The sequence below is a fragment of the Scylla paramamosain genome, chromosome 3 (genome assembly GCF_035594125.1).
Source record: "Scylla paramamosain isolate STU-SP2022 chromosome 3, ASM3559412v1, whole genome shotgun sequence".
Lineage (NCBI taxonomy): Eukaryota > Metazoa > Arthropoda > Malacostraca > Decapoda > Portunidae > Scylla > Scylla paramamosain.
The window spans coordinates 10,446,063-10,473,440 of NC_087153.1; the positions used below are offsets into that span (position 1 = coordinate 10,446,063).

The 27,378-nt window shown below is 37.1% G+C and overlaps 1 protein-coding gene across 2 annotated transcripts; it reads right to left on the reverse strand.

Annotated features, from left to right (window-relative positions):
- Positions 1 to 3,082: 3,082 nt before the first annotated feature.
- LOC135090159 (protein FAM8A1-like) lies at positions 3,083 to 27,378 on the reverse strand. Of its 2 annotated transcripts, none has more exons than XM_063986574.1 (10): positions 27,219 to 27,378; positions 24,296 to 24,468; positions 23,397 to 23,607; positions 22,125 to 22,245; positions 21,395 to 21,527; positions 20,346 to 20,488; positions 17,969 to 19,712; positions 8,126 to 8,171; positions 6,106 to 6,261; positions 3,083 to 4,539 (listed from the first exon to the last, which is right to left on the reverse strand). In XM_063986574.1, the coding sequence occupies exons 2-7, from the start codon at positions 24,464 to 24,466 to the stop codon at positions 19,529 to 19,531; spliced, it is 963 nt and encodes a 320-aa protein (XP_063842644.1). In that variant the 5' UTR covers positions 24,467 to 24,468; positions 27,219 to 27,378; the 3' UTR covers positions 3,083 to 4,539; positions 6,106 to 6,261; positions 8,126 to 8,171; positions 17,969 to 19,528. The 2 variants fall into 2 exon arrangements, with proteins under 2 accessions (XP_063842644.1, XP_063842653.1); XM_063986583.1 differs by lacking the exon at positions 27,219 to 27,378 and adding an exon at positions 26,982 to 27,001.

Sequence of the window (27,378 nt, forward strand, 5' to 3'; positions counted from 1 at the left end):
TACAATGGCAAGAATGAAAACAACAACAGAAATACCAACAAGAACACTGCCATCACCACCACCACCATCGTCATCATCAACAACAACAAAAACATTGACACCACCACCATAATCAATAACAACAACACTGTATTGACAACAGTGAAGAACGCAGTACACGCAGTACACACTTTCTCTCCATTCGTACCCTTGGGACGTATAAGACATGCACGTTCTATTTCTTTCTTATAGTAATCTTACGCAAAACTGTGTTCGGTATAAAGATGAATAACTTTGAAAAACATTAAAATTGTCTGCCACACTAGTCATTCCTTCGGTTACTCGTAAATCAATCGCACTGCTTTCACACTCAGAAAATGTACGACACTGTTTGTTACACGAGTCATTCATAATTTTCGGTCAAATCTTACACCATTTAAGAGATTATCGAACAAAAAGGTACAAGAAGTAGTCTTCACACCTGCGATATATGACACGCAATTTCAACGACACAGTGGTGGGACCCAGGCAAGGTTACGTGGGGGAGTCCCATTCAGTCATGAGGTTGTTTGTTGCATTAGTAATTCAGTCTTCATTTAAGTTAATCGTACAGTTTTCAAGAGATTATCGAACTTCAAGAAAGATACAGGACGTGATCTTAACATCAGCGAAATACAACATGTGATTTAAACTACCTACTGATGACACCCAAGGAAGGTTCTGTGCGGGAATCCATAGCGGCTTTGTATTAATATTACGCATTTATGGTTTTATTTGGGTAAAAAATTATTTTGTAAGAAAGACTGATACATTTTTCTAAAATAAATCTTGTCAGTTAACTACAACTACGTACTACGAATGAATCCATAAAGAAGCCTTGATAGGAATGACGTTCCTGTGCTCTACTTTCCTCCGTCTCATGACCTCACCACCTCATCACCTCCAGGTCATAATAATCGGGTGCTGCGCTGCATACTCGCTGACAACGCATGTGTGTGTGTGTGTGTGTGTGTGTGTGTGTGTGTGTGTGTGTGTGTGTGTGTGTGTGTGTGTGTGTGTGTGTGTGTGATGGGTACAGACACTCGCAGACGGTGTTATATCTTCATGAGAACTGATGGAATATACATGTTGCCCTTAAGCAGACGACAGCTGCATAAAAAAAAAAAAAAAAAAAAAACTCATTCAACACACACACACACACACACTTTCTCTTAAACAACACACGCTTATAAAATAAAATCAGCACTATTTTTTTACTCTCGCTTTTTTTTTTTTTTTTTTTTACGGCGCAGACACGAGCACTAATGATGGCGACAAGACGGCAGCCTATCACTTCATTAACCTAAGCGAGTGCAAGTCTTTATTACGCAAGATGTAAGAGCGGCGCAACAAAAAAGAAGAAAAAGGGCCCACTGAGAAGCACGTCCTTAATGAAAAGAAGCCAAGTGACTTACCCGAGTTGAAGGATAAATATCTTGAAAGCTTCCTCTTCAAAATATTCATAGACATATGAACGAGGGAGATGGGGAGGAACGCTCTTAACAAGATCAGAAGAGCAGAAGCGGTATTCTTAATCACCGTTTGGACCACCCTCAGCCCCGTCACGCTTTCCTGAGGTCTCCTTCACGCTGCTCCATGTCATGTGTGTATCATCTGTAAGCTTCCTCGTGTTATATTTATTATCATTCATATTTAAATGATTTCGTCTCTCTTCAGGACTATTTTTAAAGTAAAATATCACTGTCTTCCCACAGCTCCTATGAACACAAAACTTACCCACAATGTGTCTCCTTTAAGCAAGAACATATATATATTTTCAGCAAAAAATTTTGAGATTGAAAAGGTTTCCACTTTTTGTTACGGAATTAAAAAAAAAATGCAATTGACAATTTTTCTCTAAAAACTACAGAACTTTGACAAGTGAAATATAGAAGTAAAATATGTATGTAGAAAGTTTATATCACCCAGTAAAGTGTAATTTTCTTTCTTTCTAAACGTTGATCAGAAGTGAAACATTTTTTTAAGGGCCACAAAGATGAATAGTCGGGTTTACATGGGCATTTCTTCCTACTGATAGTGCACAGTACTTGTTAAGCTAGGTCAAAAAATAATGGATTCAAGCTTAACAAAATTAAAGTAAAAAAAAAAAAGGGATAGAAGGGAATTGCTTCTCAAATAGAGTGGTAAATGAATGGAATTGACCCAGTAATCAGGTTGTTAGTTCTGAGTCATTGGGGAGCTTTGAAAAAAAAAAAGTAAGACAAATTTTTTTGAATGAGGGCGATAGATGGAAACCGGTAGATATGTTTCATACTGGGACTGCCACGTGTAAGCCTGATAGCTTCCTGCAGTTTTCCTTATTTTCTTATGTTTTCGAGAAACCCTAAAAACTTCCACTAAAAGCCAAATCAAGGTAGACGAAGTAAGACGCTGGAAAGTTTGAGAATGGCATGCTAACACGATGACTCGCAAAAAAATAAAAAATAAATAAATAAATAAATAAATGAATAAACCTGAAGAGGCAGGATGCAAGAATGTTTGAGAGTTCCATACCAAGACGGTGGCGCACGCAGCAGAGGTATCAACAAAAAAAACATGACTACTACTACAGTTATAAGGTTGACAGCGGCCTTGAGCACGCAGTGACACTCTCTGACTGATCAACAAAAATAAAGATAGAGGGAAGAGGTAAAAAAAGAACCACGTACGCATAAATCATTAAGAGTTGAGATTCAAATACATATATATATATATATATATATATATATATATATATATATATATATATATATATATATATATATATATATATATATATATATATATATATATATATATATATATATATATATATATATATATATATATATATATATATATATATATATGTTTTTTTTTCGCAAGACCTTTTATTCTTCAAGCATCAAGGCTGATAAAAAGAAAAGGGAAGGAGCAAAAAAATAATAAATAAGAGTTACGTACGCATATATCGTTGGGAGTAAAGACTCGAGTACATATTTTCTTAAGGTAATTTAATTAATTAATGAGTGAGGCTGTTCCAGTAGCGTGTAGTGTTTAGAAAAGTAATAATATAAAAAAAGGAGAAGCAGTAGAAAATTTATTACGTATGAATATGTACGTATATCATTTATAGTAATGATTCAAGTACATATTTTTCCCAAGATCATTCAGTTCTATACCGACTGAAGCTGTTACAATGGCGTGCAATATTAAAAAAAAAAAAAAAAACAGAGAAAGGCAGAAAAAAGCTACATCCTTATATATCATTGGGAGTAAAGATTCAAGTATATATTTTTCCCAAGATAATTAAATTCTTTAAACACTAAGGCTTTTCCAATGTTGTGCAATGCTTACAAGGAAACACTGATGAGTCCTCTGTTGCTTAATAACTCTTACTGACAAAAACATGCTTATTACCCAATGCCGAGCAGGATTATAATGATATACCTAAGTAGAAGGAATACTGTGCTTCAATCATTGGTGCTTCACGGGATGAAGACTCTGCTTCGTGAGTGGACACACTTCGTGGTTTGGTTCGCTGTGTTTTCTTCTTTTTCTTATTATTTATTTATTTATCATTATTATTTTATCTATTTATTTTTATTTATTTATTTATTTATTTATTTTTATTTTTATTTATTTATTTATTTTTTTTTGCTCGCTCCCAGGAGCCTTGAGTCTTCTGCGTCCTCCCTGGGTCTGTCCTCCTCTCGTTTTCCTGCTGTGATGTCACTAATTCTTCTTTCTGACAAGCCCAATATTTAGTTCTCTCTTAGTGCAACGTTCGTTTCCCCAGCCAGAATCTTTCTTCTGTGTTCTTGCCGATTTTTTTTTTTATTTATTTTTTTGTTTACGTTCGTTATCTGTTGTTTTTATTCTACGTTACTGTTCTTATTTCTCAATACTAGACGATTTTCTGGTCATCACTTTCAATTTTTTAGGCATTTTCTTTACGTATTAGAGTCTTTTTCAATGTTAGACATTGTTTCTCATAATTACCAAATCTCTAGATGCTTTTTTTACGTACCATAGTCTTTTAAATAGTCTGGTAGCTAAGAAAAAGACAAAATTAACCTCCAGTTCTCTCATTTCTGCGTCTAAAGATCTTATTACGGTGTTCTGAATGCCAATAAATGACGAATATACAATGGAAGAGGCTAAACATTTTTGTCTAGTCTTCCACCTTCATTTCAGTTCTTGCTTTAATGTTTTCTCTGATGGTTGCACGTCCTTTAAATTCTGTCCTCGTCTCACACCAGCTTTCCGAGACCGATCCCACTCAGCGTGTTCTCTTAAGGTGTCCTCGTGCTTACGTTCCCCTTCGTTATTATGTGAATCCAGTGCAATGTGCGTGGTCCTGTGGTGCCTTTGTGAGTATGCGAGTATCTGGTGATTCTGTGGGAGCGTGGGAGGGCGCTGCAAGAATCAGTCATCCACCGAGGAGCGTCTGCATGAGGTCCCTTCTCCATTACAGCAGGTTGTTGTCCGCCTTGGGGTCCTCGGCATCCTTACAAATCCCATCGTGAACAAACCTGAGCTCTGCAACGCCCGGTGGTGTTAGTAATGGTGCAAAGAACAGAGTAAAGGTCCATAGAATAGCATACAATAGTACATGGTAGCAATGTGATTGAAGAGTAGATACACAAGTTCTATTCTACTGTCTACAATCTACTTATAAGATAGTTAGTATTAATTTGCTAGCATTTGTAGAGACTAAGTATATTATACTAACTAACGCCTGTATTCTTAAAAGTTTTCGTCTCTTATAAGGATTCTTTTTATTTTATTTTTTTTATTATTTTGAAAGCTAAAGATGATTAGGTGAGTTCTCATAGATGCTTGTCCCACGAGTGTAGAATTTATCAAACTATCATTAGAATCATAAAAAAAATAAATAAATAAAAAAAAACGCACACTTGAGAACCACAACAACTTCCATTAAATTCTGTTAAAAGTACGTAGCTGAGATAAGACGCCAAGACGTTTAAGAATACGGAGGAAAAACCCCCGTCTTAGCCCAGTGAGCCTGGCAAGGATAAGGTTTGCGGCATAAGTACTGCTGAAAATTTAAGGAAGATAAGGAAAATAAGAGAAATTAATACTTTGCCAAACTAGAGCTGTTACATAGAAAATAAAATAAATAACGAAAATTAATAAATAAATAACAATAAAGATTGGACATAAGTAATTTGAGTTTTAAAGGAAAGAATTAATTAGTTGATAAGAAGAATGTTACTGCGTTCGACAGTCCGTGAAGGCACGCGGGATTGGATGCGAGAATAAAAAAGATGTTAGTATATGAGGGAGGACTGTGCTGTTTGAGGTCTAAATGTGGTGTGAAGATGGCTCAGAACGGCTTGAAAATGTGGGTAACTTTAACCCATATCGCTGATCCTGAGTGTATGGTGGAAGCGGGAAGTCATAAAGACGTGGATGCAAGGCGAATGGAAAGTGAGGCAGCTATTTTTAAACACACTAGAATCAGCCATTGTTAACTGTTCACTTCAAAGTTTCCTGAATGTGAACGTATGTGGACTTGGAAGGACTCAGTGTGTGCGAGAACTGGTGTGGGTTCTGTGCCGAAAAATTTAGCAGTTTCTGGAAGTGGGGGTGCACAAAAACTGGGGTTTCAGGGCGTGACGGGCACATAAATTTTGCAGGTTCGGGGCGTGGACAGGCACAGGCATTTTGCAGGTTCGGGGCATGGGCGGGCACTGAAATTTTGCAGGTTCGGGGCGTGGACAGGAACAGGCATTTTGCAGGTTTGGGGCATGGGCGGGCACAAAAATTTTGCAGGTTCGGGGCGTGGGCAGGCACAAAAATTTTGTAGGTTCGGGGTGTGGGCGAGCACAGAAATTTTGCGAGAGCTGGATGGGTTTTGAGCCGAAAAATTTCAAGGTGTGAATGGGCGCAGAAATTTCACTGGTTCAGGATCAGTAAGGCAAAGCAAGGCACCCGAGCAGACTTCACACAAGACTTGAGGGTACTTGCTAGACAGACAGAAAACACGAAAATGAAGAAAGAGAAGGGAAGCGTCAAGGCGAAGGGAGTGATGCGAGTGAAAGCAAACTGAAGTGGTGACAAAGAGACAAGGTGGAGCCTCACGTGGGTTATCCTTCTTGGCACAAGCCAGAGCGTCGTCGTTGATGTAGGAGCAGCCGTCACTGGCACACAGGGGCCGGAACATGCGGTTAATGGGACAGTTGTTGATGGTGCGGTACCTCGACCCAGGCTCCTTCTCGCAGACGCAGCTCACCCATCCTGGAAGCGAAGCAGGGCAGGGGAAGGTGGTAAGAAGCTTGACTCACTACTGGCTGGTGTAACACACCCTCCTTAAAGGAATGTTAGTACTTCCCTCTCACGGATTTGCTGTTCAGCGGTGTAAAACTGACAAAACAGTAATAGCAGTAACAATAAGAACGATCATCTATTCCAGGCTATTCCAGAAAATTTTGCATCTTTCTTTTTGGTTCTATGTCTATCCTGTTTCTTTAACCATTCTCTAGATGCCATTCTATTACATTAACTGCTCATTTATTATCTTTTCAGCGAATGATGTGTCCTATATTCATCCACTTCTCTCTCTCTTTCAGTCACAACCTGGACGTCTTTATCTTTCTATTTGGTTCTCTGTCCGTCCTGCCTTCTTTACTATTCTCTAGACTACTGATAGTCAACCTTAGTGCACAGTGCTCCCCAGGGTGCGTGAAATTTTTCAGAGGGTGGCAAGGCCAGTGTGTACAATGGTGCACAGAAGGAAAAGATGTTTTGGGAATTGTATAGCATGTAACATGTGCATGACAAGGCCAGTATATATAAGAGTGTACAGTAGGAAAAGACGTTCTACCTGTGGCAGGTAGAAGAAAAAATAAACTGAAAAGAAAATATTAGAAAAATTATGTATCATATTAGCATATTACACCCAGACACAACTCGCCCCTCAAGGTTTAAGATGTGGCAATTTGTTTTGTTATATATTGGGCACCTATATAACAATCATACAGGACCAAATACTTATTTTCTATGTTCAAAACAGAGGCTTGAAGTTAATACTTTTATTTCTATAATTTGTCTCAAAATTTGAGAAAAAAGTTAATTAATCATGTATTTTTAAACATTCGTTTTCCTAAGCGCTATGGTACATGAACTTCTCAAAAGCTCAAGGAAGGATGCATGAACTTAGCAGACTGAGAACTACTGCCCTAGACACTATTCTGTTGTATCATTAGTCTCTTCTATCATCTGTTCAGTGCATGAAATGTCCTATATCCATTTTTTTCTCTCTTTTAATTACATCCTAAACTTCTAAATCTTTTGTCTAACCCGTGTTGTTTTCTGTTAAAGTTCTTTATTATACGCCAAGTGTTGTTCTTCTCATTCGTCTATAGACACTCAAGTTTTTCTTTCAAGAACTCTCTTAAGACTTCAGATTCTCGACGTAAATGGTGATGCAACAAATGTAAAACTTTTATTATTATAAAGCTGCTTTGTTTACTAGAAGCACTTCATCCCATTGCTAATTATTATTATTATTTTACTTATTTTATTTTATTTTTATTTATTTATTTTTATTTTTTTTCATTTAACTGTTTATCTTTTTATCTGTTATTATCTTGTGGACTTGTACTTATTTTCTGTCCTAAACAGATATATTGACGAACACTTTTATTTACAGATTTATCCTTTACCTAAATTTTATGGTCTGATTGTGGCTTGTTCTGTGTAACTGCAAAATCATCTCCGGTAAGTATCTTTGTAACACACACACACACACACACATCTCCACCACCACCACTACACAAATCATAATAACTTTTCCATAAACTTACAATACTTACACTACATTTCTACTGCTTATGAATTAATAACTATCTGCTGAGTGTTCATATATATATATATATATATATATATATATATATATATATATATATATATATATATATATATATATATATATATTAATTACAAACTTCAAAATCAATTCCAGTTACCCATAAAAAGCAATTAATTTTCTCTGGCGGATAAACGAAGAAAATAGTGCATTAATCAACGTAAACTCAAATAAAATTTCTTTGCCCAGTGCCCTTCCTTCCCGGCCTATAACGCAAAATCACAGTGTACTTACCAACTAATAACACCCCGATCACTAAAGCCAGACAACGCATGATGATCTGTAATAAAGAATACGCAGTGTAAAGCAAGAATTAAATAATATTATAGATAAATTAACACATAAAGGAACGGGTGGACAGCACAATAATAATACTGTCTTTCTGTGGATCATGTTTAGTTGTGTGTGTGTGTGTGTGTGTGTGTGTTAATCAAAGTTGATTATGTACCTTTTTAAAAAGAGAAGTATCACATTTTCATAATGAAATAATATATATTTTATGCACACACACCACTTGCTCTAGTAATTCATTCTACTGGTTTACGTACTGCTGTGTTCGGAAAAGTGTACTAAAGCACACCCTCATCTCCTGTGTGTGTGTGTGTGTGTGTGTGTGTGTGTGTCACAAACATTCCACACCACACCGCTGAAGATGATAAACATGCAAGACATTAACAATAAATACACAATCAAAACACACAACATGCACCACCACATTTCCTTATCACCATTATCACCAGCTTGCGTGATTCCACAGCAGGACAAAAGCTTCTACACACAACACCTAACATAATCCCTTCCCCTACACTCATCATCCCAACTCCTTCACTTTCTTTCCCCCCAGTCACTATTAAATACCCCAACACCTCTAGTACCTTTAATTTACACATAACAAAGCACTATAGTCAACAATATGGGCAGCCTTTTGAACTCTTCAGAAAGGGAGGTTTCAAGACACTTTTCCTCATAATTCTGGATAATTCGTTTTGACTATTCTCTGGGGACTGACAGCTTCAGTGGGCCTTTTCATCAGGCTCTTTGTTGCCCTTGTGCTCTTACATAAAAATAAATAAATAAATAAATAAAAAATAATAATAATAATAACAATAATAAAAAGCTTGTCCCGCCAGTTCACTCCAGCTTGGAGTAAGGAAGGTCATGACACCGTCACCCCCACAACCACCATCACTTTCACCACCACCACCACCACAATCACAACCACACAGGAGATAATGTTATGTGTGTATGTGTGTCTGTAGGGTGTGGGTTGTTGTCATCTACACACACACACACACACACACACATTGGTGAAACTCTGTGGCTACACTAGTCAGAGCACTATGAACAAATATATGCTGGAGTTAGGCAAACAGGAACTCAGGATAACTAAGATGAACTGATTAGCAAACACAGGTGAGTCTGCTACACCTGTGCACTCAAAAGTTAATTAACTGAATTCAACACACCGTTCCTTAATCACAAACGAGTCAAACATTTGTTTTCTTATTCTTTTAAAACTTTGCTTTATTTCATTTTTATTTATTTATGTATTTATTTATTTATTCATTTATTTACTTATTTATTTATCTTATTTTATTCTATTTATTTATTTATTTATTTATTTATTTATTCTTAATTTATTAATTTATTTATTTTTCATTTATTTATTTATTATTTATTTATTCATTTATTTATTCATTTATTTATTATTATCATTTATTTTATTTATATATTTTTCTTTTTTTCTTTTTTTTGCTCTCTGAACATTATACTGGGTACAGACTGGAAAATATACTCCATCAATCTAATTTGTTTTTCGAAGGTGGTTGTAAATGTTTTGTATAGTCTCTATTGTTATTGTTTTTGTATATTGCAGTGATATATCAACGTGTCTTGCCTTTGACGACCTAAGTTGAAACTAAGTAATATCAGGATTTTGCTTTTGTTCGTGTATCTTAATCCTTTCTTTGTATAAATTTCTGATCGAGCTTATTAGAATGATGTGGTGAAAGTTTAGAGCATACTTTCGGTGCTGTGAATTGTTACATATTGCAGTGATAATGCTAACTTGTCATACATCACAAAGTATTTTAAGGTAAAGTGTTAAAACGGTGTTAAAATCCAAAATTTTCCTTCTCTTTCTCACTCAACACTAGAAATTGGAAAAATCTACTCGTTCAAGTCTAATTAATTTCTTGTAAGTGCTTGTAAATATTCTCCATAGAGTTTATAGTGCTGTGAAGTGCCGCATATCATTGTGAAACTCTAACACGTCATATGGGCGTTATATGGACCAAGTGTAGAAACAGCGTTAAGATCAAAATCCACTCTCCCTTGATTCACACAACACACACACACACACACACACGTCCACCGGCAGACTAGATAAAAGCGACACAGGTGTTCCTAACTGGCCGCATTCACACACCCCTCTTCCTCACCCTTTACTGGGGACACTTCCACGCTGGTGACTGAAGAAATACTGACGCTCCCCACCACCGGAGTGTTCGATATATGAGAGAGGTGACGTCAGTGAGTGGTGGCGATGGGGGTTATTAGTGTTATTCAATACTCTTTTATTGCATTTGATCATCTAGGTTGAAGAAAAAGGTAATATTAAAGGGTATGTTATGTTTGTAAGTAGTTTCTTTACTTGTGTTTCGTGATCTGCGTTGAAAGTGATACTAGAGATTTTTTTTTTCTTACGTAACTTTAATTCTTGATTGATGACGCTGGTGGTCAAAATTGAAATTAAAGACAAACATTTTAGGAACTTTGTACGCATCGGTAAATTGTTTTACTTTCTTGCAGATGGTGACCTAAGTTGAAATGGAGTGATAGCAAGATATTTGTTTTGCTCTTTTACGTGTTTTATTTTTGATTGATGAAATTAGATAAATTGAAGTTAAAAGGTAAATATCAAAGGGAACTTCGTATTTATAAGTTAATTTTCTTTCTTGCACTTGCTGATCTGCGTTGAAACTGAGTAATATTAAGATTTTTTTACGTGTTTTGATTATTGATTAATGAAACTGATTATCGAAGTTGAAGTTGAGTAAATGTTTACAAAACTTCGTATTTGTAAGTAATTTTTCTCTCTCGCATTAGATAATCTGCGTTTAAACTCAGTGATACTAAGATAATTTTTTTTTTGCTTTTTTTTTTTTTTAAGAGATTTTAATTCTTGATGGATGAAATTGTTTATCGTGTTAAAATTACCAAGTTGACCCCCAGTAGTAGAGACCTTTACTAAACCAAGAACCAAAGCTGACTTTTCTCGTGTGGTCAGATGTGGAAAAGTCACACTACGCAGCGGCCTCAGTACTCGGGGGGCATGTGTCCGTGGGTTTGCAGGTGAGTTAGGCGAGTTAATGCGCAGCGCAGGTGTGTGTAAATAAAGAGTGGAAATGTGGGAAGCTGAATGTCTTTTCACTAGCACTCCCTAATAGCCCTGTCATTACCCGGACCCCTTAACACCAGCACCACCACTCATCACCACACGGAAAGGCATAGTATTTGTTCCTTTGAGTCATTACCGTAACACCTCACCAACCCTCATCACCACTCATCACCAAATGGGGAGACACAGTTCGTTTTATTAATTTCTCGAACCACTCATCACCACACTACCGGGAATCCTCACCAACCTTCACCACTCACCACCGCTCATCACCACATAATTGTTGGTTTGAGTCACTTTGTTGAGTTTTAAGGGCGTGGGAATGATTTGTGCACGGTTTCCCACGCATGCCGCTCCTTCCTCGTCGCGGGGATGTCTCCTGGTACAGAGAGCATATGTATGACGTGAGGTTGTGCAGTCATCGTCAGAATAAATCAAATAAACATATGCATTCCAAACCTGAATTGTCTCTAGTATTATTTTTTCTTCTATGGGTGAGTTAATTAGCAGTCTCTCTCTCTCTCTCTCTCTCTCTCTCTCTCTCTCTCTCTCTCTCTCTCTCTCTCTCTCTCTCTCTCTCTCTCTCTCCTGAATTTGCTTTTTGCATTTGGGTCTTTCTCACTTGTGCATAAAAAAAAAAAGTATATATAAAAAATGTGTTTCGCCTTTTTCTCAGTATAAAGTCTTCTGGTCAGCTGAGAGTCTTACAAAATCTAGACAATACTGACAAAATTCTAAATCCTCTCACAAATGGAGGATATTTTAGCATCATCGTCTACAAAGTTTTAGCCAGTTATTTTTGTACCATAGTTTTTGTCACACGTAGCTCTCTACTGTTGAATAAACAACATTAACCTTTCAATCTGTCTCTCTGTTTATTTTTTCTTTTCTTTCTTTTCATTTCTGTGTGTATTCAATTTTATTTAATAATTTGTTTACTTATTTTCTTATTTTATTTACTTATTTTTTTCAGTTCTTATTGTTAATAAAAAAAAAACAGTGAAAATATCAACGAACCAGATGACTCATAACTGAGGGAAAAAAGAAAAAAAGAAAAAAAGAAAGCAAGCGAACGCGGAATGGTGTGTACGTGACTTGTGACCGAGAGTGTACAAAGGTGTATGTACTGACCGACATTCAGCAAGCAACATAACAAGTGACACGAGTCTTTCCTTCTGTGACTCAAGACTGACACTCCTTTCTTGTACACAGCTTGATTATTTTGAAGACGAGCAGTGGTGTGGTGTTGGATTGAAAAATTAATTGTATGAATAAATATGTAGCGGTGTGTGTGTGTGTGTGTGTGTGTGTGTGTGTGTGTGTGTGTGTGTGTGTGTGTGTGTGTGTGTGTGTGTGTGTGTGTGTGTGTGCTAAAAACATCTGCATCATCCATCGTGAATAACACACACACACACACACACACACACACACACACACACACACACACACACACACACACACACACACACACACACACTCAGTTATTCAGAACATTCTCGCATTTCCTGTTGGTGTATTTATGTACATTCTCATCATCCATCACCATATTCACCACTATCATTCACCATCGCACTGTATGACCCTCTCACCACCACCACCACCACCACCACCACCACCACCACCATCATTCCCATACTAGCTTATCGTCTCTTACTGTCATCACCACCATTACTTTTTCACCACCTATCATTACTATCATTACCAGCACCATTAATCAACATCATCATCCTCATCATCATCACTACCACTTACCGCAATGCGTTACTCATCATCACCTATCATTCATCACTAATGGCCATCTCATCACCACACATCACAAGGATATTCACCGCATTCACCACAACACTTTCTTTCCATCTACTTGTTGGTTCTCATCATCCCTCATCACTATCTATAATCGCTCATCACACCTTGGTCACCACTTATCGTCCAGTCATCACAACCAGTCATTTTTCACCATTATCCCCATCATCACTCATGTGGCTAAGCGATAGATTTATGAATGTACGAATGAATGAATAAAGTAATGAATGAATAAAGCAAGACACATATAAATAAATAATATATATATAAATAAATAAATGAATAAAAGTGTACATCTTTTTTTTATCTTTTTACTTTCTTGGAGGAGTAAAAAGAAAAAAAAGAGAAAAAGGGGAACAAAGTTAAAAAAAAAAAAAGCGGAAAACGGAAAAGTAAAAGAAACAACACAAAAAAGATAGCATGAAAACTTAGGTAATTACATTGCTCCTTAATGACTAGTAATAATAATAATAATAATAATAATAATAATAATAATAATAATAATAATAATAATAATAATAATAACACACACACACACACACACACACACACACACACATTTCAATTACATCTCGAACTATACTCCAAGCTATTATCCCAATCTCCTGAACAAGTAACACCGAACCGTCTCTCACCAGGCTGCAATAATCTCAGCATCGAAAATACACTACACTTTAAAGTTACCAGCAAAACGCATTACGCACTGACCAGACTAAAATATATAATTCATCACAAGATCTCACACCACTCTCACCATTACGTATTCCTCGGCATTAAAACCTAACCTAATACACACTAATTGGCTACGGTACGCATTACGTAAGCACTGAACATAAGGAGCACAAGGAGATAATGGAAGCTGCAAGGAGTAATCGGACCTACACGTGGCAATTCCTAAATAAAACATGCCTACCTATTTCTACCTATGATGCTTATCCACAAATTCGCCTCATATTCGTTCAGATTCCTCATGATTCGGCGCTAACAACCTGATTACTGTTGAGTCTACTCCATTCATCTTCTATTTGAGAGTCAATTTCTTCCTATTTCTTTTTTGTAAATCTAACTTATCAAGCTTGAACTCATTATTTTTGTTCTACCCTGATTACTGAGAATCATGCCAACTACTATTTATTTATAGGCATCAGAACGAAATAATTACCACCAAAACGCATAACAAACACTAGGCAAGCTGAAATATGAATGACCACGACAAGATCTCCAATGGCCTACTTTCTGACTCTCTCCCATCTATATTTCACGTCTCAACGGTAGGTGTGTGTTTGTGTCGCATGGTGCCGTCTCCTCCTCGTCTCTCAACACAAAGCAGGTCGTAGGGTGAGTTATTACCGCCGATCAGGGGCCGCTAATCACTCCCAGGAGGTGAAAACGCGATAGCAAGACACGCAACCATCCTGACGAGCCTGTTGAGCCACGTATTTGAGTGTTTTAAATAGTTATTTAGTTAGGTAGTTTAGTCTTTAATAAGCTCTTTCTCTCTTTCTTCCTTCCTTTCGTTTTTCTTTATTTATTTAGTTTGTTAATTCGTTAATTTGTTAGTCAGTTGATTAGTTTGTTGATTAGTTTGTTTGTTTGTTAGCAGTTAGCTGGTTAGCCTAGTTAGATAGATACTAAGTTCTTTATTTTCTTTAGATTTCCTTAGTTAGTTACTTAGTTTATTTTATTTATTTTTTTAGTTAATTATAAGTTTTTTTTTTTCTCTTTAGTTACTTAGTTACCGTATTGACAAAAAATATAAACTACAACACAAACACAAACACAGATTATATTATCTTCTGGCCATTCAATACACATCCCCCTTCAACTCGTGTATAAACTCCTCACAGCACACTAACCTAACCCTGCTAAGTCAGAACACTTAATGGCTCGACCAACACCTCAATATACTTTACCACCACCACCGCCACTACCACCATCACCACTACCACCCCCATCAGTACCATTCATCGTTCCCATTTTAGCTTATCGTATCTTACTGTCATCACCATTAATTAATACGCGTCACCTCTAACATCATCATCACTACTATTCATCAAAATTCACCACTTTTCTATCACTCATCACTAATATGATCATTGCATCAATTCCTATCATTATCATCATTACTATTCATCATAATCCATCACTCCTCTATCACTCACCAATAATATGGTTACGCCAAGCAAAACGCAGGGTGTCCTAATTATACGGAAGGAAAAAAAAATATATAAGAATTGGTGATGGTGACGACAATATGAATCATTCCTAATCATCATCCTATTCACTCTCGTCCCTGTTTATTTTACTATTAACCATTTCAGTGATGAAATATAAACAGTCTTTAGAGATAGATGATATAAATAAATGGTAAGGAGAACCAAAACTAGTGGAAAAAAAACAATAAAAGCTTTAATATCTAAAGAAAGCAGTTCGAAGGCAAGTCCAGAATTACCTGCAGAAGTGTTTAGAAATTATAAAAAAACATAAGAACACTAGAAAACAAGGGAAGCTGCAAGAAGCCATCAGGCCTAAACGTGGCAATCCTTTTTATGAAACATGCCTACCTTATCCGTCTTTCATCCTCACCTATACCCACCTATCACCCTATAAAGCGCACTATGTATGTACAAGACAAATCAATGAGACTTTTAATACTCTTGCAATGTCAACGTTGAAGTAAATAAGAGGAGGAGCAGAAGGGATACGAGGAAGCTCTGATGGGAGTCTGCAGGTGTGCTTGGGAAATCCCTGGGTGAGTATAGATAAATAACATGGTAGGTAACGCACGTGTTCAAGTCCAGGTGGCGATGAGTCAGGCTAGTCAGTTGATAGCGAGGGTGGACGAGTCTAAGTTAAATACTAATGTTGGTTCTGTTGCCTTCACCGGAGTCTGGGTTTTGAATTTTTTTTTTTTTTCTTTCTCATAAGGAGCGTTCTTAAAAGACACATAAATTTGTGTTTTGAAATTATTTGCTCTCTCTCTCTCTCTCTCTCTCTCTCTCTCTCTCTCTCTCTCTCTCTCTCTCTCTCTCTCTCTCTCTCTCTCTCTCTCATAATGACTGTTTACAACGACCACCAATGATTTTTTTTCCTCCCCTGCTAATGGTACAAGATCATTATTGTACACTATCACTAGAACTATGAAAATACCCTTGAAAACCCCCACCACGAATTTCCAGTTGTCACTTTTGGAAACAGTCCTGATGACAGCCTATGCAAAACTGTTAAAAAATGCTGGCCTCTGATTATGTTAAAAATGTGTGTGTGTGTGTGTGTGTGATTTCAGGTTGTATTGTTAATTAACGGATTAACAATCTCTCTCTCTCTCTCTCTCTCTCTCTCTCTCTCTCTCTCTCTCTCTCTCTCTCTCTCTCTCTCTCAGTTCATATACACGCCAAGTCAGTTTCACGACAAAGTTATAAAATTTTAATGGCAATGATCTCAGTCTAAAAGTAGTGGCAACCATGGTTGTGGGGATAGTGATAAGTGTGAAGGTGCATGACCAGCTGTCCCAACACCTGCTGCACCACCACAGCTGCGCAATACTCACAACCACCCACACCACCCCATACTCCACTGAATAGCTAGTGTATTTTTTTTTTATGATGCATAATTATAATATGATTTAATAGCCAATATACCATTCGGAGAGGAAAAAACGCATAAAAGTTAACTGTACTATGATCGTTATGGAAATTTTGGCAATAATAATAATAATAATAATAATAAGAAGAAGAAGAAGAATGTATAACTACACTTCGCAGTCAATTAAACAACTGAATGCTTGTGTAACTACCAATTCACTGCATTAACCTCACCGATGCTGTGTTAGGTCGCTTCTGTCCACAAAGGAAGCCAAATCACAACATGAAGAAATGTGAAATAACAACGACCAAAACAATTTATTCTAACCACTAATGTTAAATCAATATGATAATGTGTTAGGTTGTTTCTGTCCACAAAGGAAACCAAATCACACCATGAAATGTGAAATAACAACGACCAAGACAATATATTCTAACTTCACTAATGTTAAATCAATAGACTGTGTATGTCCATAAAGGGAAGCAAATCACAACAACAAAGAAGTATCAAGTAACAACTGAACACTCGAGGAAGGAATGGCAGTCTTACCGCATGCGTGTCGGCAGCACCATGCACAGGGACACACTACACTTGTGCGTGCAGCTTAGCGCTCGACTCCAGCAAGGTTCCTTTTTACTCAATTGGAATTCTATACAGATTTTTCTTTCTCACTTTAACTATTATATACATATACATCTAACAAATCTATCAAAATACAGACCACGCATGGGGAAACACTTCGTTCATAGCAAGGAAGCGAATCTTGTTAAGCTTCCTTGGTTCATAGTTACTCAGATGGAATTCTGTGGTTACTTTTCTTTCTGTTGTTTCTGTGCACGTCGAGCATACTGTATAAAAACCATGCACGAAAAAAAAAAAACGAATAAATAAATAAACAATTGTTGGCTCGTTCACTCATTTGGAATTCTATGCCTATCTTCCCTTATCAATTTCAATATTCTGTACATATATACGTAGCATGATATATGTATATATAAATAAGTATCGATACTGCATCTTGCTTATCAGTGATCGATCGTATGTGATATAATATGTTGCCAAAGATGAGTAGGTCATTATTGACATTACTTTTGAAGTCTATTTTTTTTTTTTTTTTTTATCAGAGCTAAATAATGGCATGAATTATTACCAAAAGGTATTAATTCACTTTTCCACCAACACTTAACACACGGGTGGGCGTGGGCGAGATCCGGTGCATTGTTTACAAACTCTACCACCTTAAATGATCTGTTAAGGACTACATGTAAGGCTGAAGGCGCTTTACTTACCTGTGAAAAAAGCTATCCTACTTTTTCCAAGTGTTCCTCTTAACAATTTTACAACCACAGTCCACGCAGCACACCACGACAAGGCCTGTTGATGGATATTATAACACAAATTCGAAATGAACGCTCATCCACAGGTGCTCAAAGATAACTGGCGCACCAGTGTCGCCGCCCTAGTGGCATAACAGCTGACCGTAGCTGCTGCATATATGAAGCTAACCACCGAACAAACATTAGAAATAAGAGAATGATATGATACAATGTCAGTATTTACTGTAGCTATATTTCTTTGGGAACCTGATTTTCCAGGAATTTGTGATTATCTATAATACAAGGACGATTTAAACTAGATAATCAGGTACACACACACACATACACATTCTTTCAACATATACTCTATCTTTACATAATCAAGTTCAATCAGTACATAACAGTGATACAATATGAACTGGTCCCTTTCATTCAACAGGTCCAAGGATTGTATAGAAGAGGTAAATGTAGCACAGTAGTATTTTACATTTTTTTTTTGTAATACTGGGATGTTTCACATGGAAAGAAAAAAATAAAAGAAAAAACTCATTCCTCCACAACAGTAGTACATTATTCCACACACTTGGTAACCTGCCAACAAAGCCACACTCCTCCCACACTCTCCAGGGCCAAGGAAGATGAATACATAGCATGACAAGCTTAGCTTGGTGTGGGTGGTGCTCTTCCTCACTACCACCACTTAGATATCAGAACCATGAGGTGTCTAAAGAGTATCTCCTTTCTAATTCATGTTCATATTCTGATAACTCATTCACTAAAATCATAAAAACAATGCCGACGTGAAAAAAAACATGAGTTATTAAAAATTTTGATATAAGTATGTAGTTCAGAAATCTCACATGTATCAAAATATACTCTAATCACTTCAAAATATGCCCAAATGTATGAGAAAAATTTTAGAATGAAGAAAAGTGATAGAAGTAGTAGTAGTGGCAGCAGTAGCAGCAACAATAACATCATTATAAGTAGCAATGGTAGTAGTAGTGGTACCAGTAGTCTGAAAGATGTGGCCCATATTATATTAAGGCATCACATTAGAACACAGAAATATTAATCACTAATTCTTAAAGGCTTCCTTGTACCTGAACTAGTACTGGGTGGGAGAAGAATCAGGTCCTCATTAGTGAAGGTGTGTATAACAGATTGGGTATGTCAAGTAAAGGTGAGGAAGTTCAACAAGAAACATAGGTGATGGACTGGAAGCACCACTCAATCCCAGGCCTCAGCATATGGAGCAGGGTGGCTGACTCCTTTTTCCACTGTCCTTAACCTTCCCAGTCACTGCTGACCAGTACCCATTTAAGGCTGGGTGAACCTAGAAGCAGGCAGTCACCTAAGAAAAACCCCAACTATAAACTGGGATCTGAACACAGGACTTCCTGCATTGTAGACAGACACTCTACTGCCGGCACTACTGCACACCACAATATTACAGCAGCAGTGGTGGTGGTGAATGCTGAGAACCCATAAAACATCTAGAGGTAAAATAATGGCAGTATTAGGAAACAACAATCAGTTTCGGTTATTGTTGTGATTGTTGCGCTGGCGGAGTGGCATGTCTTCCACAACCACGGAGCCGGCCAGCACATCGTAGATGGTGCGGTTGTGGTGGAAGGAGATGAAGGTGAAGCACACAGGGAACAGAAACATCAGCAGGAAGTTCTTCATGACTGACCGGAGAATGGCCCGAGCTAGTCTGGAAAATGAGGAGTTATTGAATTACGCTTGGGAATGCCACGTCATGGTTTTTTTTGTTTCCTATTCGTGTAACTTGGGAAAACATCACCTTTAATAAATGACTTATAAATTATACATTACTCTTGAACCTGCTAGGACATAATAACAGTTTGACAAGGCATGAGAGAATGATATCACATTAAACTATACATTCTATATCTAGACCATCATCATTCATAGTCATCCTGAAAGCCACATTTCTTACTGGGATAAGTCAGTCCTTGTCTCCTGCATGCTTACAAGGGTAATAGTAGAGTAATCAAAGTGAACATGAATCCACCTTGGTCACAGTGAACATTTTGACTCAGCTGGTAAGTTGTGTACCTTGAAGTTCGGTCAATGATTTGATCCCCAGCCATTCCCTCTACATTTCAAGCCATGAAACACTGCATGTACAGATGGACAAGCTGCCTGACTCATGTAAACACAAAAAACCCAGGCCGACAATGATGACGAATAGCAGATTTCATGAAAATACACAACCTACCACTGATTTCTCTCTCTCTCTCTCTCTCTCTCTCTCTGATGACACCTACACACATACCTCCAAGTAATGATAAACTACATTGCAATGCCTCACCATGTCACCTACCCAAGGTCTGATGCAGGATACACCAGGGCCTGATCTGCTGCAGTTGGTGCCACCCACTCACAGTACACGACCCGGAGACCCACAATCTTTTTGCCAGGTGTGGCACCTCCTGGTCCCCCCGACCCACGGTGGAGACACAGAGCCTGGAATAAGAAAACAGGTATTCATGAGTAGAGGTAAAGTTGGGGGTACACACTACAGCTGCATGAGGCCTCAGTGCTAATATCTGTATTGCTGACCTATGAGCTTGTGGTGCATGATATCCCTTACACAACACCACTGTGACATCTAGGTTTCCACAGATTACCTTCCCCAGAGACCCATTTATCAACCAACTTGACACAAGAAAGAATAGCTCAGTGCATTGTGTGCCAACTGCCTGAACCTAGACACAAATTATGTCCCATATATTTGTAACATGGCAAGCTAGCCACTGCACCATGGATATGCTAAAGCATTCATGAGGGATGCTATGAAAATGTAACTAAAATACATTATGAGTATACTGAACTTGTTGATACCATAACAGTATTCAGTCTTTATGAATACACACACTCACATAACAAAACAATCATCATTTCATGAATAACACCCACAAGACACAAATTCACATAACCTAGCACCATAATCTATAGAAAAAAAATGAGATGTGCCTCATGTAGAGGAAAAGATAATATCACACTTCATACATATTTCTGCATTTTTATTACAACAGCTATCTTTTATAACATATTTCCTGCTGTGGTCATCCTATGTTAAGATTCAGAATACTGTTAAACAATACTTTGTATGGATGACAAAAAAAGTGAGAGGAGGTAAATTTTATTTTATTTGTTTGCATGAATGACAAAGAAAAGTGAGAATAAAGGATTAATTCTGTTTTATTTAGACAACATAACTATCAAAAAGCCTGCAGTACAAAAAAAAATTAATGTTCAGAAAATTTATATGTGGTTATAGGAAAAATCGTCAGGCATGTGAAAAGAGTAATTCATCTGGAACTGCCCTCCATTCCTCTCTCTATCACACTACAAGCTGCACATGCTCACCTCAAAAAGGCAAGTGGCCACACGATGAATGAGCTCTAGGACAAGAATCTCGGAGGTCATTTGGAAGGCAAGGTGGTAGTCGGCAAGGAAGTCAGCACGCAGGTTTTCAAATTCATACTTCTTGACGTTACTACTGCAGAAATTAACAAAGGCCAGTTTAAAGTGGTAGTAAATAATATTTCAAGTAAAGAAGCAAATCAGTAACTATGCTGTATACTGTATAATGCACAGCAAATATAAAGGGTTTTCAAATTCATACTTCTTGACATTACAGCTGCAAAAATAAATCAAGGCTAAGTTTAGAATGCTAAGAGGATATATTTCATGTTCCCTTCAATCCCACAATCAGTTACATGAAATGATAAGCAAGAGACAAACATGCCTGCAATATTCATATATGTGTGTGTATTTACATGTTTTATATATCACTGTTTGCTCGCTTGTCACATTCAAGAATGGAAAAACAAATTAAAGTTTTAAAAAGGAAAATTATCCTATCTGGTTTTTTTTTGGAGGATTACTTTTTACGGGAAAGAGAGGTTTACTTACATATATTTTTAATCAACAATAGCTCACATTATTAATCAACTACAAATACACACTATTTGAATAAAGAAAAAGTAATAAACAAGCAATAACAATCTGAGATTTTACTATCCTTAAGCAACATCAAACCCAAACCATTTGTATAAAAAGTAAGACACAGGCAATGAAAATTTATCATACTAACAAGAGGTCAAAAGTGTCCACGGCAGCAAATGTGACAGCCAGCTTGATGACAAAGAGGAGTGCAAAGTCAATGACCTCTGCCACAAGCCTCTTCCAGACTGGGGGGATCTTGTACTCCACTCCTGGGAACAGAAGGATGAATTAATGCCAGTGCAAAGTTAATAACACATCATTGTCACTATTGTTTTCCTTTGAAGAGTTGACTGGCATGTTTTTTGTCATTAGTTCTTTTCAAAACCTTAATTTCCCTTGCAGAGATAAATGGCATGTTTTTTGAAGCAGTTGTCATTTTTTTTTTCTACATATCAGGAAGACAGGCCAAGAATGAAAAAATGGATACAAAAATAAAATAAATAAATGTATATATATATATATTAAACACACACACACATACACACACACACAATATGCCACTCATTCATTGGTTTGCTGGACATAACTAGTAGATATTCTAAACTGTAAATTTGATGGAGGAAACAAAAGTGGTATGAACATGATGAAAACTGTCTCTTCCAATCAATATATCACCTAAAATAAACGCTAGTATAAGAAATAACAGCATTCTCATGATTAATATTGCTACAATATGTGTGAGGAAACAGTTTAGGTCTCTGAGCAGGGTAACTCACAAAGATGTGATACAAAAATAACACATGTCTATAAATATACAAAGCTCAGATAGGATTGAAATAGTACACAGAGGAAGATAGTTATGAATATCTAAAATGGAACAAAAGTTTACCTCCATAACAAAACAGACGGTAAAACTTGAACCACAAGAACATGAACAATAAAATTTTACTATTTTTGGAACCAACAGCTTTATGGGTATTTTTTATTTATTTATTTTTTTCTTGTGCCCTTGTCTGGCCTGCTCCATAGGTAAAAAGTAAATAGAAAGTAGACACAGAATGATAAATACACAAATAAAAATAAACCTGAGAAACACAGGATAAATCCATATGTAAACATACAGGATGTAACACAATTCTACATTATCAACTGGCAAAAGATCCATGAGAACCTGAGTAAATATCCTCATGACCTTCAAAAATAATTCTTATGTGAGACCAGGGTATTTCAGAATACAGACCCAAAGAACTACCATTAGTGAAAAACTGAAGTTAGCTTGAACAGAGGGCAGAAATGAGATACTGAAGGCAAGTCAAAAGAGTAGTCTAAATGGTGTTGGTGTTGGTTAGGATGTCAAAACAGTGATATAGTCACAAATGATGGTAAAAAATATAATAATAATTACTATATTCTTGCTTACCTCTCTGTGGCAGCTGTTGTCTCTGTTGTTGCTGTTGCTGCTGTTGTGGTCGCTGTTGTTGCTGTTGCTGCTGCTGCTGTTGCTGCTGCTGCTGTTGTTGCTGCCGCTGCTGTGGTGTGGTGGTGGAGGTGCGGGTGGCAGTGGGTGGGGTTGGAAGGGATGCTGAGGGTTGTTCCAGGGTTGGAGGGATCAGAGGAACACCTTGAGAGGCCTGCACACACACACACACACACACACACACACACACACACACACACACACACACACACACACACACACACACCAGAGGGGGAAAACAGAGACTTGTGTTATTGTAATGGCAAGTATGATGATAAGAATAACAAATGTCATCATCATTTTGTTTACAGGTTCTTGTTTTCCCTTAATGAGTTTGACGCAGAACAGAATGATAGTAATGGATAATAATATATGTACAATTCCTACTACTACTACTACTACTATTACTGCTGCTGCTACATTTTTCACCCATGTAAGGCTGCATTTGGAAGAAAAGTGTAAAAAAAAGAATACCACAGATTTGAAAATACCAGAAATGCTATCCTGTTTCTTTCTCATTTATTTAATCAATATATTACTACTGTTTTAATAATTACCAACAATATCAATAACATAAATACCAATAACTGGTAATAGCACCACCAATGCCATTAGCAACAACACAAATAACAGTACAAACAACTATAAAAAGAACAACAGAAATGAAACTGATAATAATAATGACACCAACAACAACAATAGGAATAAGAATACAAATAACAATAGGACAATAACAGTAATGTAACTTATAATAATAACACCACTGCCATCAGCATCATGAAGAAAAATATAAATACCAATAACAAAAAGAGGAACAAGAGTGATACAAGTGTGGCGCTGACCTGAGAATGCAGACTGGCCAGAAAGTAAGGAAAAGACATGGCCACACACTGCAGTTGGTACAGCTGGGCAATCCACCCCTGCAGTGCTGTGATGTATTCCTCATTGCTGCCGTACTGCTGCTCTTGCTGTGGCTGTGGGTGCTGAGCTTGTTCTTGTGGTACTATAGCCATGACTTGAGGAATTAATGGAAACAGAATTAATATGCATAGGATACATACACACTATATTATTAATTCCATATCTTTTGTGTGCATGTGGTATGTGTTTGTGTGCATGTGTTTACAAAGTTGAAGTTTACAGAATTTGAGCTAAGTTTGTGATATTTTGTTCATAGTTAACCTGCCTTGGAAAGGAATATTTCTTGTTCACATAACCTTTATTAATACTTTAATTACAAAATAATTTTCTTACTGATGGATTTTGATTTGCATGGAACAGATGCTAAATATTAAACAGAAAATAACCTATTGAAGGGAAGGGCTTTCCCTTTAAAAGAAAAAAAAAACTGCCTTTCCTGAGAAGTACTAACCAAATTAATGGAGAGTCCATGATACTATCAGAAAATACATTAATCTTGAGAGTTACAGGAAGTGGATTACCAAAACATTTACAGGAAATTTTCACAAGGATGATGCTGGGAATCGGGATCTCTGAGGACTGATGAAGGTCTGTCTACAGGAGGCACGTATTTGTCTCTAGTTTTACCGTGGCCAATGACATCCTCATCAGGGCCATATGACTAAAGAAATAGCAAAACGGTAACAAACTAAAAGGAAATCCACTAGTCCCTAGAGCCTGTTGGGTGTTTTGGTACAGTAATCTCTCAATTATCCATCAAGTGACACTATCCAGCATCAGCAATTCAGCTGTACTGAAATATTATCTGTCTTTGTGATACATTATCCTGCAAAAATTCCTGTGCTTATTTCAGCAAAAGGTGCACTACACATCTTTTCAATGGATAGTGCAGTGTGCATTTAGCTTGTAAACATAGTGAGTTGCAGGAACTGCCATGATGTCACAGTCCTATACTATTCTTGTCATTATTATCATGATTACATGTACATATTGTGATCATTATTTAGGCTGGTTATTACTTGGTTTGTGGGAGCTGGAAGGGCCTATCAGAATAATGATACATTATCTGGCAAGATCTTGGGTGCTATGTGCTGGATAATCAAGATATTACTGAACTTTCAACCAGTAATGAAGTACACAGGCAAAGATTCACTGCACTCATGTATTTTGCTGTGTTAAGAATGATTGTCACATTTAGAAGCTGCCAAACATGCCATATTTTCTTTGTATTAAATATCATGCTGTAGTATGGCCACATAACAGTGTTCATATAGAATGTGGGTCTTGTAGGGATGGCGTACCACAGGGTTGGTGCCTCATATTGCTAACTGGTTGGCCTCACAAAGTTAAAAGTTATGTTAAATTTGTATTTCTGTTAATAACAATTGAAAGCAAATAATGATCATGAAATACACATACAAAACTGTTCTAAACAAATTTCCTGAAAAATCATTTTGCTGTATGCCATGGCAGGGAACACATTCACTGAGTTATTTCAGATATCTTGCTAAAAAGAAAAAAGAAAAAGAAAAGCCCATTCATAATACTTTTGTGCCAGAGCATAATGTTTGATGTAAAGGAGGAGAGCTGGTAGAGACGAAATGAGGCATTTTCTTCATTGCAGTATATGACCATCAGGTATTATTACAGTTTCAACCAATACATTGTATGTAACTATAAGCCTCTGTATATATACAGGCATAACTATAGGATCTACATCTCAGTGCTTAGAGCATTTCTACCCCCATTTTACCCTGTTGGAAATTAATAATAACTTCAGATGGGAATTTTTAAGCTTTAAGTCAATTCTAGTTTAGATCCACCTCCAGTCGTCTCTTGTAGGATACTAAGTGTGTTCGTATGTTTATTATTAATGATGTGCATGTGCGATGGCAATGTGACATTAAGTCATGTGTTAAGAACTATGATGATGTGGGGTTACCTGCTGTGAATCAGGTCACATGGAAATTTGTTGGCCAATCACATACAGGCGTGTGTGCTTAGAAGATGAAGCAGCACCCACAACTGTCTGTGTTGTGTCAGTTAGACCATGGCTACTGAAGAGACATATGCTGGCTGTGAATATATGAACTGGCAGTTTACTGCCAGTTCCCTCAACTTCTTTATTAAAGTATTTTACGTTAAGTAATTACTGTTGGTATGCAGTGATGACTGACAGAATGTAAGAGGCTACAAAATGTTACTTTACATTAGTTTATCTTATGAGGGGGTCGTTAGGATGTTACGTTACGTAATGTTAGGTTAGGTTAGTGACCTTAAGGTGGGGACCAGGGGGAGGCAAAGCCTCCCACAGTAAGGTTAGTTTGGTTATGTTAGGTTAGGATAGTGTAGAAGTTTTCCGTTTTCAAAATATGCAGTTTGTCATCCTTAGAAAAAAAAAAAAACTCATTTTGGCTTTCCCCACCCAAACAACCCCGCATTCCAACCAAGCCTCTTTGCTTGTTGGCTTTAGTGAAAGAGATAAACAGGATGGGAGTATTGGCTGAAACTGCAAATTTACCGACCATCATTCTGAACGCACCAAAAATACGTGACAAAGTATTCTTGACCACACACCATGTAACTGGATGAAAGAACAACACATACTCAGCTTGTTGGAGGAAGGAGAGAAGCAGGGATGTGACACCACTACACACTGTCACCGATATAACAGCAACTAACATGAAGGCTCGGCACAACAACGCATCAATAATAAACACAGGCCCATAATGAATTCTAAGGCCACGTCATGATAAGAAGCACAAAGTTCATCTCCTTTCTTACAATATAACTATTCTTATTGACGTAACATACCTTCACGTGATTTAACAGACATCCACTCACCTCTCAGTGCTGCCCTGTCCACTCAAGAGCACATGAATGGAAGGAGATATGGGTAATGGTGCCAAGAATAACTGATCCTACTCTTGGTAAACACCGAGACCGTCCCGGGGAGAAGATGTGTAGCAGCGCGTTGCTTTGCAGGGAATTTGTCTTTGCAACG

What these genes read in the sequence shown, in the direction of transcription:
- LOC135090159 (XM_063986574.1), bottom strand. Translation starts at nt 24,466, where the DNA reads ATGGCTATAGTACCACAAGAACAAGCTCAGCACCCACAGCCACAGCAA. An exon ending in ACAACAGCTGCCACAGAGAG is followed by an intron (nt 22,246 to 23,396) that starts GTAAGCAAGAAT and finishes TTCTGTTCCCAG; the next exon opens with GAGTGGAGTACAAGATCCCC. An exon ending in GTGGACACTTTTGACCTCTT is followed by an intron (nt 21,528 to 22,124) that starts GTTAGTATGATA and finishes TAATTTCTGCAG; the next exon opens with TAGTAACGTCAAGAAGTATG.